Source organism: Rattus rattus, chromosome 10 (assembly GCF_011064425.1).
Source record: "Rattus rattus isolate New Zealand chromosome 10, Rrattus_CSIRO_v1, whole genome shotgun sequence".
Lineage (NCBI taxonomy): Eukaryota > Metazoa > Chordata > Mammalia > Rodentia > Muridae > Rattus > Rattus rattus.
The window spans coordinates 1,201,115-1,213,334 of record NC_046163.1 but is presented as its reverse complement, the minus strand read 5'-3'; the positions used below and the strand labels follow the sequence as shown (position 1 = coordinate 1,213,334).

Below are 12,220 nucleotides of genomic sequence, written 5' to 3'. Positions count from 1 at the left end.
TCTTCCAGAGGTCCTGAGTTCAAATCCCAGCAACCACATGGTGGCTCATGACCATCTGTAATGAGATCTGATTCCCTCTTCTGGTGCGGCTGAAGACAGCTACTTATATACATAAAATAAATAAATCTTAAGAAAAAATTACTATAAGCAACGCTTTGCTACCTAATAAATGGCCACTATTAGACACTAGGCTTAATAGTTTCACGAAGTTTCCCCAACACGAAATGTACTCAGCATTCTAAATTACTTCTTACATAGAAAGCAAATGTTTTGTAGTTAGATCTTGCTGAGGTGTGGCCTGACTCAGATTGTCGCCATATACTTATGAGGCAATGGAAATATCCCAAGAGCCTAGTGGTAAGGCTAGCCATAGTGATTTGCCTAGGCCAATATTAAGGGAGGCCTGGTGACCCGGTAGGTATAGAGAGAAGGGTTGTCACAAGTCATGCTGACACTTTGGTCCGGCAATAAGCAAAGGCGCCTGCGCAATTTAGTCCAGACGCCTGCGCAGTGGTACAGCGAGGAGCGCCGGCGCCCCGCCCCTGCGGAGCCGCGCCAGCGTAGTTCCGGACGAGCCATCCCTGACCGCGCGTGCGCCGTTGTGGCTGATGCTGTGGCAGCGCGGCAATGGAACCCTGCGAGCTGCAGAACGAGCTAGTGTCAGCCGAAGGCCGGAACCGGAAGGCGGTGCTGTGCCAGCGTTGTGGCTCTCGGGTGCTGCAGCCAGGGACTGCTCTTTTCTCTCGCCGGCAGGTAATAAAGTGCTTGGTGCTGCTTAGAGTCGCGCTGCCCCGAGAGACCGAGCGGCTCCAGGCTGGTCCTGGCTCTCAGGTTTCTGGAGACCGCGCCCTTCCTCGCGCTTCTTAACTCCGCCCCACGTCGTGAGGCTCCGCCCCACTGACTGGGCTGGCGACCGGGACCTGGGTGTCCCAGCACGGTTGCCTGGTCCCCTACACTTTCTCTCTCGCGGAGTCGTCCTTCAGAGGGTGCACCTGTCCTACGCGGCCCACCTTCCCCCAGGCCTTGGATACCTTGCCGGGAGCTCAGGGCCGAACCTCAGGCTCCTGCTTCCTGGAGCTCTGGCTAACCTGCTCTACCCCGCAAGTGTTTATCTCCAGCCACCACTCGGTGTCGCCCCAGAACACCTAAGAATCACTTGATTCCTTCCCACCACAGTTTTCATCCATCTTTCAGTCCCTACTTCCTGTTCATTTGCTGTTCTACAGAGTAGTTCCAGAATCCAGTTTGGTGGAGAAAATAGAGTGTCTTCTAGTACCCAACTTTCCTAAGCCCCGCGAGATACAGTTCCCAGGATGAAGTATTTCGAATAGATTTCAAAGGTTAACAACTCTTGCAGTTAGGATTTTTTCACGTAGGGGCGTATGTGTGTGAGAAAGATTTATAAAGTTAAATTTTATTTATGAGAAGAGGTAATCTGGAATCTGAATCCTAAGGGTCCCCTCTCCCGTGTGTGTGTGTGTGTGTGTGTGTGTGTGTGTGTGTGTGTGTGTGTGTGTGTGTGTGTCTGTACGCGTGCATGCGCATGTGTGTATGTAAGTTTTTTGTTTTGTTTTTGTATGTTTGTTTGTTTGAGAGGGTCTCACTATATAGCCTTGGCGGGCTTGGTACTTCCTCTGTACACCAGGCTGGCCTCCAACTTAGAGATCCACCTGCCTGGCGCTGAGTCCCCACTGCTGGAAATTAAAGGTATGCACCATTTAATAACCTTCTTTTAAATAACCTTCTTAAACCTCCATCACCCCAATGAGAAAATTAAAAGAAAAAAATTTTTTAAACATTTATTTAAGTAAATACGCTGCCTTCAGACACACCAGAACAGGCATTGGATCCCATTACAGATGCAACCATGTGGTTGCTGGGAATTGAACTCAGGACCTCTGGAAGAGCAGTCAGTGCTCTTAACCTCTGAGCCATCTCTCCAGTCGTCATAACTCTTTACTCGTTACCCTGGACTGTGGAGAAATCACGGTGAGGCCAGTCTAGCAAAGCTGATGCTCTTCCCTCTTAAGGGTGTCTTTCAGTAGGTAGGAGGAAAATATCTGAGCAGTCTGATTTTCTCTGTAGACTGACCTCAATATAGAAAAATATTTAAAAAACAAAACAAAACAAAAAAAATGCCCTTCCAGACCTAGAGAGGTGGCTCAGTGGTTAGGAGCACTGACTGTTCTTGAAGTACATGTCAGGTGTCCCACAATTCCTTGTTACTCCAGTTAGTTGGATCCAGGGGATCCAACCTCTTTTCCTGCCCTCTGCAGGCACCAGACGTGTAAGGTCGTCTAGTGTAGTCTCTGCATGGGAAAACTATGAGAACATCCCACCATCGCCATGACGTCAGGCCCAGGGATGAGTCTGCCTTCCGTTTCATAGTCTGAGGCAGTATGTTTTCCAACTGGGAGTAAGTTTGTCCCTACAGGGAAAAGTCTAGAGACATACATAGATACTTTCCATGGTAAGAATTGGGAAGGGGTGTTACCGACTTTAGTAGGTAGGAGCTAGGGCTGCTGTCTTACATCATGTGATGCCCAGGCCATCTCTCACAGCTAAGGATTCTTTGGCCCAATTTTTCAGAAATAACTAAGGTCCAGAAATCCTAGACCCTACATTGCAAATTTCTGGCACCTCTGCCACCTCAGTTGACCTCCTTGGTACTTTTTTGCTACTTATACCACCAGACTCTGAGGGCCTGTGTCCTATCCACGCGTCTATCTTCCTGTACCTAGGGACCTCCTCATGCCCTGTCTTTCATGCCTGTCTCTCGTGCTCTGCATAGTGAGAACTTAGGAAATCATTTTATCTTACTAAAAGCCATTAGTCTGGGGTAAGTAGTGGGTTATTATTGATATCCTGGATCAGAATTTTAGGGGTTTTATTAGCCCCCCCCCTTTTTTAAGTCAGAGTGTGGTAAAGCCATCCTAGCCTTGAACTCTGTGCAACTGAGGGTGATCTGGAACATAACAACCCCCTGGCTTGCAGCACGGAGCACTGCTGCAGTGTGCTTCCCCGGGCATGGCACTTAGGATAGGCTTTATGCAGGATTGGCAAGAACTCTGCCAGTGGAGTCGCATTCCCAGCCCTGGGTCACTGTTTGGATTGGCACCTTTTCTCTTCTGTCTGCAGCATGCAATCTGTGTCCCTTTCAGTCACAGAATTGGTTCCCCATATAAAATGTTCACACCTTACTCACTCTCAGGACCAGCTTCTGCCCTGCTTCATCTTCTGTGATTTGATAAAGGCCGGACCAGAAGCACTGGGAGAGGAAAGGGTTTGCTTGGTTACATGTCCTGTTACAGTCCATTCGTTGAGGGAAGCCAAGTCAATGACTGAAGCAGAGCAGGGACTGAAACAGAGGCCACGGAGGCCATGGTGCTTGCTGCTAGCGCTCAGCACTCTTCCCTCTCAAGCACCCAGGGAACAGGCTCTGAGCTCTGAGCATCCTCCTGCCTCTGCCTTCAAGGCTCTGAGCTCTGAGCATCCTCCTGCCTCTGCCTTCAAGTGTTGGCATCACAGCAGCACAGCCAGCTTGAGCGAATCTACAGAGTCAAGCTGGTGAGAAAGCCGGTCCTCCACACTTACAGCTTTGTGCATCTATTTGTATGAGATTCTCTCTCGCTCGCTCGCTCCACCCCTCTATGTATGTGACACAGAGCCTCACTGTGCTCGGAAGGCTGGCCTGCAGTTTTGTGTTACCAAGACTTGAAGATCTTAAAGATTTCAGTGCCTTGATCTTTCCAGGGCTAGCGTGTGCCGTCATGAGGCCCCTCCCCCTCGTGTGCATGTGAATGTGTGAGAGTGTGCGTGTGTAAGTGTGTGTGTGTGTGTGTGTGATTAATGTGAGACAGGTCTCGTGTAGTCTATATTGGCTTTGACTGTGGGTGCAGTTGAGAGGATGGCCTTGAATTCTCAAGTGCTGGACTCATAGGCATGATGGACCACCAAGTCTAGTTTATATTGTACTAGGGACCAAACCTAGGATTTTGTGCATGCTAGACAAGCAGTTCTGTAAGCTGATAGTTTGCTGACCAGGCCAGCCTAGAACTCATGATTCTCCCACCTCAGCATCTCACATAGCTGGGATTATAGGTGAGTACCGCTGTGCCAGGCAGGTCTGCGTAACATCTTTTTTTTTTTTTTTTTTTTTTTTTTTGAGTCAGTCTCTTTTGTGTAGTTCAGGCTGTCCTGGAACTCACAGAGACCCACTGCCTCTGCTTCCTGGGCGCTGTGGTTAAAGGCTGCACCACTACACTCAGTCTGTGTAACATCTTTGAAATGAGAAATTTTCAGAAATGAAGAATGAATGCGTGGTTGCCAGTGAGTGAGATTGAGGGGCAAGGCATTGCTTGATGTGGTAGGACAGGACAGCAGTGTTCTTGTGATGGTGCTGTCCTACCTGTAATGATGAAAACAATGGCATAGAACTAAATATGCAGGCAGATGAGCACTGTAAATGGGGAACCAAGGAACCAGAGGCAAGAGGATCAGAGTTCAAGGCCACCCTGAGCAAGAAGAACTTAAGTGAAAAACAGAACAAAACTCAGACAGCTCTCGAGATCCAGGTGTGATCACAGTGTTGTATCCTTGTTCTCTGGCTGTGAGAGCTGTCAGATTTGTAAGGTGTTGCCTTCCAGGACTTAGGTTTAAGGAATTTGTATTACTTTTGTTGTTGTTGTTGTTGTTGTTGTCGTCCTCGTTGTCGTTATCTTGTCTTTTGAGACAGGGCCTCACTTTGTATCCCTGGCTCTCTGGAACTGTCTTGGTAGACCAGGCTGCCTCTGCATCCCAAGTCCTGGGTTAAAGGGTTCTATGCTAGTTAGGCCTTAAAAGATTTCTGTTTATTTTGCCTTCATTTGTGGTGTGTGTGTGTGTGTGTGTGTGTGTGTGAGAGAGAGAGAGAGAGAGAGAGAGAGAGAGAGAGAGAGAGAGAGAGAAATGCATGTGTCTGCAAGTTCCAGCAGAGTCCACAAGCAAGCCTCAGACCACTTGGAGCTGGAGTACAGGGAGTTTTGAGTCCTGGGAACCAAACTTGAGTCCTCCGATGGGCAGCTCTCGGCTGCTCCCAAACGAGCTCTCTGGGTTTTGTTGTTAACTTTTGAGACAGGGCCTTAATGTGTGTAGCCCTCACTGACCTTCAGGTTATCCACCTGCCTCTACTGAGAGTAAAGGCATATGCCACTACGCCCAGCTCCTTTGCGTTACTTCTTAACACTAAATGTGAGCTTGTCGGGACAGTCAGTGAAACAAGCCAGTCCATGAGATGCCTAGACCTGCTTCTTTAGAAGACAGGGACGTGGTGGTTGCTGTTCTCAAGGCCAGTGAGAGAGTTCAGTGGACCAGAGTCTCAGTTTGGGGAGATGACGCAGCAGCTCTGGTGATGGCTGTTGACTGTGACAGTAAAACCCTGTGAGCATTCTTATGTACTGAACTGTACACAGAAAACTGGCTAAGTGAGGACTGGAGAGGTGGCTCAGCAGTTAAGAGCACTTAACTGCACTTCCAGAGGGTCTGGAGCCACACTAGGCAGCTCAAAACCCTCTCTAACCGAAGCTCCAAGGGATCCAGAGGTTCTGACCTCCACAGGCAGGCACACGAGTGGCATTCATTGACACAGACATACACATGTGCAAAAAACACCAACCTTTTAAAGTCACCAAATGGTCAATGTAATCTTACCACCACACATATACCAAAAACCAAACAAAAACCCCTCAAAAATCAAATCAAACATGAATCTTAGTTATATAAAGTAGGATTGGTTTACTACTACTGCTGCTATAATTAATGCCTCCTCCCCCCTCCCCCCCAAAACCAGGGTCTCACTATGCAGCCCCAGCTGTCCTGGTGTTCACTGTGTGGACTAGGCTGGCCTCAAACTCAGAGATCCACCTGCCTTCACCTCTGGAGTTCTGGGATCAGAGGTGTGCGCCACTACATCTGGCTGTGGTGTTTAATCTTGTCAACTGAAACACCTTGGAGGTGAATAGAGTGTCTCTGGCTCTGCTCTGTGAGGATCAGCTAATGAGGGTGGCCTGTGGGTGAACTCAGAACCTGTGTCGACTGTAGAGCGTGCTCACTGTGGGGCTTGTGCTTGGGCTGTCTCTTGCCCTGTCTGTTATCCTGTTATTGCGGTACTCTGTCCCCTGTCCCCTTTGATGAGAGCTGCTCTGCCACTCTGTCTGGAACTGTAAACATTCCTTGATCTGTCGCTCTTGCAGGGCTCAGGATTGGTTCCCAGCACCCACATATTAGCTCGCAACCATCTGTATCTCCAGTGTCAGAGGATCCGATGCCCTTTTCTGACCTCAGCAGGCACTAAGCACTTACATGATGCATATAGAGGAAGAAACTGAGCATGGTGATGCCATTAATCCCAGCATTCATGAGATGCAAGCAGGCAGACCTCTGAGTTTTAGGTTAGCCTAGTTTGCATAATGAGTTCAAAGTCAGTTAGCCTCGTAGTAGACTGTCTCAAAGAAAAGGGAGAAAAAAAGTATGTATATATTTTGCCTTTTAATCCCAGTACTCAGGCAGCTGTGAGACAGGAGGATTATAACTTTTGACCAGCCAGGGCTATAGCAGGATGCTGTCTCAAAAGTATTGTGGGCAGCCACCAAACCCAGTCACTATTGTGGATACCAAGAAGTGCATGCTGACAGGAGCCTGATACAGCTGTCTCCTGAGAGTCTCTGCCAGAGCCTGACAAATACAGAGGTGGATGCTCACAGCCAACCACTGGACTGAGAACAGGGTCCACAATGGAGAAGTTAGAGAAAGGACTGAAGGAGCTGAAGGGGTTCGCAACCCTACAGGAAGAAAAAACGATATCAACCAACCAGACCCCCCCAGAGCTCCCAGGGACTAAACCACCAACCAAAGAGTGCACAGGGATGGACCTATGGCTCCAGCTGCATAAGTAGCAGAGGATGGGCCTTGTTGGGCACCAATGGGAGGAGAGGCCCTTGGTCCTGTGAAGCCTTGATTCCCCAGTGTAGGGAAATGTCAGGGCAGGGAGGCAGGAGGGAGTGGGTGGGTGGGTAGGTGGATGGGGGAGCACCCTCATAGAAGCAGGGAGAAGGGGAATGGGATAGTGGGTTTCTGGAGGGGAAACCGGGAAAGGGGATAACATTTGACATGTAAATTAAAATAATCCAATAAAAGAAAAAAAGTATTGTGGATGGGAATCAGATGGTAGGGCAGCAGCCATGCAGAGGAGAAGGGTTAGTAAGTTTTGTTGCATTTTGCAGTAGAGAGTATGCACGCTCTACACACAGAGGAGATAAAAGTGGTTGTTTGTGTGCATGTGCAGTCTAGCAATTGTAGACTGGAAAGATATGTCACAACCATCTGTCATGGGATCTGATGCCCTCTTCTGATGTGTCTGAAGAGAGTGACAGTGTACTCATATAAATAAAATACTTTAAAAAATGACTATGGAAAGTAAAAATTAAAAAAAAACAAAAACAGGACAAGTCAAGTGTGGTGGGGGCACGCCTTTAATCTGAGCACTCAGGAAGGAGGCAGAAGCAGGTAGACATCTGTGAATTAAACACCAGCCAAAGAATGGAAGACTATGTCTCTAGATATTGATAATGATGGTGATAGTATTACCAGGGCAGACACCGAAAGCGGCCAGCATCCTAGTTTGTGCTCTGACGTGAGGTCTGCTGTGTTTGTTATTTCCTCCCATTCCAGAAAGCCGCAGGCATCGGGGTCCAGCCTGGGCACAATGGGAGTGAGATGTGACTGAAGCCAGTTCAGCTTTTATACCCTTATGTTTTCTCCCGCTGCAGCTTTTCCTCCCCTCCATGAGGAAGAAGCCGGATCTGGTGGACGGCAGCAATCCTGATGGTGATCTCCTCGAGGAACACTGGCTGGTTAATGACATGTTCATCTTTGAGAACGTGGGCTTTACCAAGGACGTGGGCAACGTCAAGTTTCTAGTCTGTGCAGACTGTGAGATTGGGCCCATTGGCTGGCATTGCCTAGATGACAAGAACAGCTTCTATGTGGCCCTGGAGCGAGTTTCCCACGAGTAACTGAGGGGATTGGGACTTGGCTCCACCCTAGCTATAAAGCTCTGCCCACAAGAACCGACACTGATGTGTCAGCAGTGCTGGCAGACTTCTTGGTACTAATATAAGCACCGGTGTTTGCCCTTGAACTTGCAGAGGGCCGGTCCTGTTTCCTCAGGCCTCAGAGCATGCCTCCTGCTTAGTCCTCTCTGTCACATGTGTCCTAAAGCCCTTTCCCCTGATTTGGAACATGGAAGAACACGCGAGTGCTCTACCAGTGTAGTCTGGTTCCCGGCACTCTGCCTCCGCACCTTGATGCCAAGCTCTCTTCTTCTCAACAAGAACAACATTCATCTTTAGCTATCACGACGGGAACTAAGATGCTCACTTGCTAATATTTGAAACTCCACCTTTCCTCATTCTAGAAGCCAAGTGTGATAGGGTGCACATCCTTAATCCTAGCTCTTGTGGGGGTAGAGGCAGGAAGATCAGGAGTTCAAGGGCAGCCTTAGCTACATAGCCTGGGCCAAGTGAGATGTCTCAAAAAACATAAAGCATACAAGTATTTGAGAGTAATTTCATTGTATGTGACCTACTTATCTACAGTAATTTATTCTTTTTAAAAGTAAAACATTTACAAATGTCAATATTTAAACTTTACTTTAGATACATTTTTAGTACTGTGTTTGAGAGCCTTTTTTCCGGGTCGATAGTGGCATTTTATAGTGAGGATGAGCACGACTCTTCTTCCCTCAGATCTTGATCAGGTTTCTCTTTTTAGTCATTCCTTGCCACTGATGTCAACCCTAAGGGAAACTCAGCCCTAGCTGTGTGCAGACTGTCTTGTAAACCTGTTCCACGGACATTTCTATTGTTATGGACAAGGTGTTACCTTTTCTTATTATTAGCCAACTTAATGATTTCCAGTTACTCTGTCCTTTCTCTTCTGGAGTGACTCAGTAGCTTAAAAAGACTCCGTGTAAACAGGTTCAAATACTGTGTCATCCTCCCCTCCTCTGAGGGCCTAAACTGAGATAAGTAGAGACTTCATTTTTCCTCATGCCGGAGCTTAGGAAGTGGGGGCAGATCAAGAGTTCAAGGTCAGCCTCAGTTACTATAATATCAAATTCAAGGCCAGCCTGTACTACGGAGATCTTGTTTCAAATGAACAAAACACAAACAAGTAGGACCTGCAAAAGTGACACTTAGTTAAAAATGTTTGCTGCTCTTTCAGACGACCTGAGTTCAGGACCTTGCACCCTCATGGGAGGTTTACTCCAGTTCAAGGAGATCTGCACCTTCTGGTCCCTGCAGATGCCTTCATGTGTGTGGCACCCATACAAACAAGCGAGTACACGTGCGTACCCACACACACGCACGCACACACGTGAATAAAAATTTTACAAATGTAAAAACAAAAGTTTCTTCCTTGGCATCTGTTTTCTGAGTGTTCTTCCCTCGCTGAAGCTTTTTAAGGGCTCCCTCTTAAAGATCCTCTTAATCAAGTCTTGGGCACGGTTTTACGGGCACCCTGCTCGCTTCCTTCCCCACCCTGAATCTGAATGTTCTCTAAGCGGCAAAGGAGAGACCCTGTTTTCCAGCAAATAGGCACCTTTGTGGGAAGACAGCTGAGAGGACCCGCCCGGGTCAGAAGGAACAACAGACACAGAAGCCTCTAGGACGCATGACCACTCACGTCACCAGTCAAAGACCTGAACTAAACTAGGCTTAATTCTGCCCCCTTTTAAAATCACAGAAACGATACACGTTCATCGTATATCAGTATAAGAATCAGGGTGAAGTTCTACTTAACATTTCCATCAGCTCACCAGTGGAAACGTGTATGTCGTCAGTGTCTTTGTGTACATGCAAATGTAGTCTTCAAAGCAAATGTGAGATGATACCGTGTACTCTTTTATAACTTATTTTAACAGAATAGGGAACGTCTTCTTGTCAGTACGCCCAGCTGCGCGCACTATTGCCAGTGTGCCATTGTGGTGCTGGCCTATGCTTTCAGTGATCCCCTGTTTTGTCGCCTGCAGTTGCTCATAACAGCACAGCAGCAAGGGTGCTTAACTGTCCTTAGTTCCTTGGCTTTCGCTACAGAAGCAGAGTCTCAGGGTAGGGACGCTGTCACGGCTTTGCAGTATGGACTCATTCTTCAAAGCAAACCCCGCCAATGTGCCCACCCCACCCTCACCCCCGCAGCAGAGGGAAAGAGCATTCATTTTCTGCTGATAACCCTGGGTATTTTTTTTTATCATTAAAAAACATTTGCCACTTTGACTTTTTTAGAGTGTCTCATTGTTTTATTTGTTCTCTGGTAAAAATTTTCTATTCCTGCTAGCCACATTCTTTTGTTTGTTTGTTTGGAGGGTGGTGGTGGTGGAGGTTGTTTGAGACAGGGTCTCCCTAAGTAGGCTTGGCCAACCTGGAACTTGCCGTGTAGACCAAGCTGGTCTCAAAGTCAGCTTGTTTCTTTTTTGGAGAACTGGCAAACATTGTTGACTCAGTGACCAAAAAACCTTTTTCTGCCATTTCAGTTTGATGTGAATGAAATAAAGTCATTTCAACAGTGACGTTGGAGTTCTGTCTGTCTGTCTGTGGGCAGAGTACATACATACTCTGTGAGAGCCAAGGAAAGGGAATCCTGAAGGAAGGTGCTTAGCCCGAGGTCTCAAGTGGCTGAGTCATCATCGCTCAAGATGACCGGTAAAACAATTTCACCTCTGTCACCTCTTCTTCCTCTGTCACAGGTTAATAAGTATTAACAGGCAACTCCACTGCTCCTCATCTGAAGTGGACAGAGGTGACCAATGGTTGCAGCTGTGCCTACAGCATCCTGCAATCCCACACTACAGGTAGGGTACCTGTGTAGCCTGTGCCCATCTGGTGTAACACCTAGCACACAAACAAGAAAACCCCTTCAATTCCTACTCGGGAAAGCAGCTGAGTTTGCCTAAACCTATTTACTTCTACAAAATTGTCATTTCAAAACTCAGAATCAGGCTGAAGAGATGGCTCAGTGGTTAATGGTGCTTGCTGCTTTTGCAGAGGACCCAGGTTCAGTTCACAGCAACCACGTGGCAGCTCACAACTGTAAACCAGTTCTAAGGGATCTGACACCTCTGGCCCTCTCCTGGCCTCTTCCAGGACCAGGCATGAATATGGTACACAGACATACACGCAGACAAAAAACTCATACACATAGGGGTTAGGGATTTAGCTCAGTGGTAGAGCGCTTGCCTAGCAAGCCCAAGGCCCTGGGTTCAGTCCTCAGCTCCGGGAAAAAAAAACTCATACACATAAAGTTATTTAAAAAAAAAAAACAAACACAGGAAGGTTGGAGAGATGGCTCAGAGGTTAAGAGCACTGACTTTCTTCCAGAGGTCCTGAGTTCAATTCCTAGCAACATGGTGACTCACAGCCATCTGTAGTGGAATCTGATGCCTTCTAGTGTGTCTGAAGACAGCTACAGTGTACTCATATAAATAAATAAATAAATAATCTTTAAAAACCCACAGAATCTGCTGGACTTGGCGCATGGCCTTTAATATCAGCACTTGGGAGGCAGAGGCCAGCCTGGTCCTCATAGCAAATGCAGGCCAACCAGGTATACATATACTCTGTCTTTAAAAAGAGTTATCCTACTTACCCTGTAAAACACATGCTTCTCAAAGACTAGAAGATCAGGTCTTTCTCATCGGACCCCAGTAAGATGATAGGGAAAGGCACCATCAGGACTCACTGCTGAGGTGTCCGTGTTTGTGACTGACCCTTGTAAAGCTCGTGCAGCTGGGCCGTGACTCGCAGTGGGCAGGCAGTGAAGCACGGCCCTGCTGCTCACTGTTTACCTGGACTTTGGGGGTGGGGGTCAGGTCTACAGAGGACCACGTGTTAGTTACCACCTTCACCTCATGGGGTTCAGCAGTCAAACTGTCACAGGCCTGGGGGCAAACGTGTGCCAACTTGAGCTCAGCTCTGAGACCCTGGAGGGAACCAGTTCCTCAAAATTGTCCTTTGACTTCCCTTGCCCTCCTAATCATTACATACACATGATAATCAAATTAGATTTGTTTTTTTAAGAGAAGACCTGACTTTAACCACAGCAGTCAGGGGGCTGTGAATTCCCTGTGAATTAGAAGCCAGCCTGGCCTACATGGTGAGTTACAGGCCAGCCAAAGCTATTTAAC

General features: G+C 47.6%; 1 protein-coding gene and 1 non-coding gene across 2 annotated transcripts; both read left to right on the top strand.

Annotated features, from left to right (window-relative positions):
* The first annotated feature begins 575 nt into the window (after window positions 1-575).
* On the top strand, window positions 576-10,603 carry Rabif (RAB interacting factor). Its single transcript, XM_032915255.1, has 2 exons — window positions 576-753; window positions 7,806-10,603. The coding sequence occupies exons 1-2, from the start codon at window positions 628-630 to the stop codon at window positions 8,049-8,051; spliced, it is 372 nt and encodes a 123-aa protein (XP_032771146.1). The 5' UTR covers window positions 576-627; the 3' UTR covers window positions 8,052-10,603.
* LOC116911851 lies at window positions 2,043-2,103 on the top strand. Its single transcript, XR_004389374.1, has one exon. It is a non-coding gene; the product is annotated as a small nucleolar RNA SNORD19 (small nucleolar RNA).
* Window positions 10,604-12,220: the final 1,617 nt, after the last annotated feature.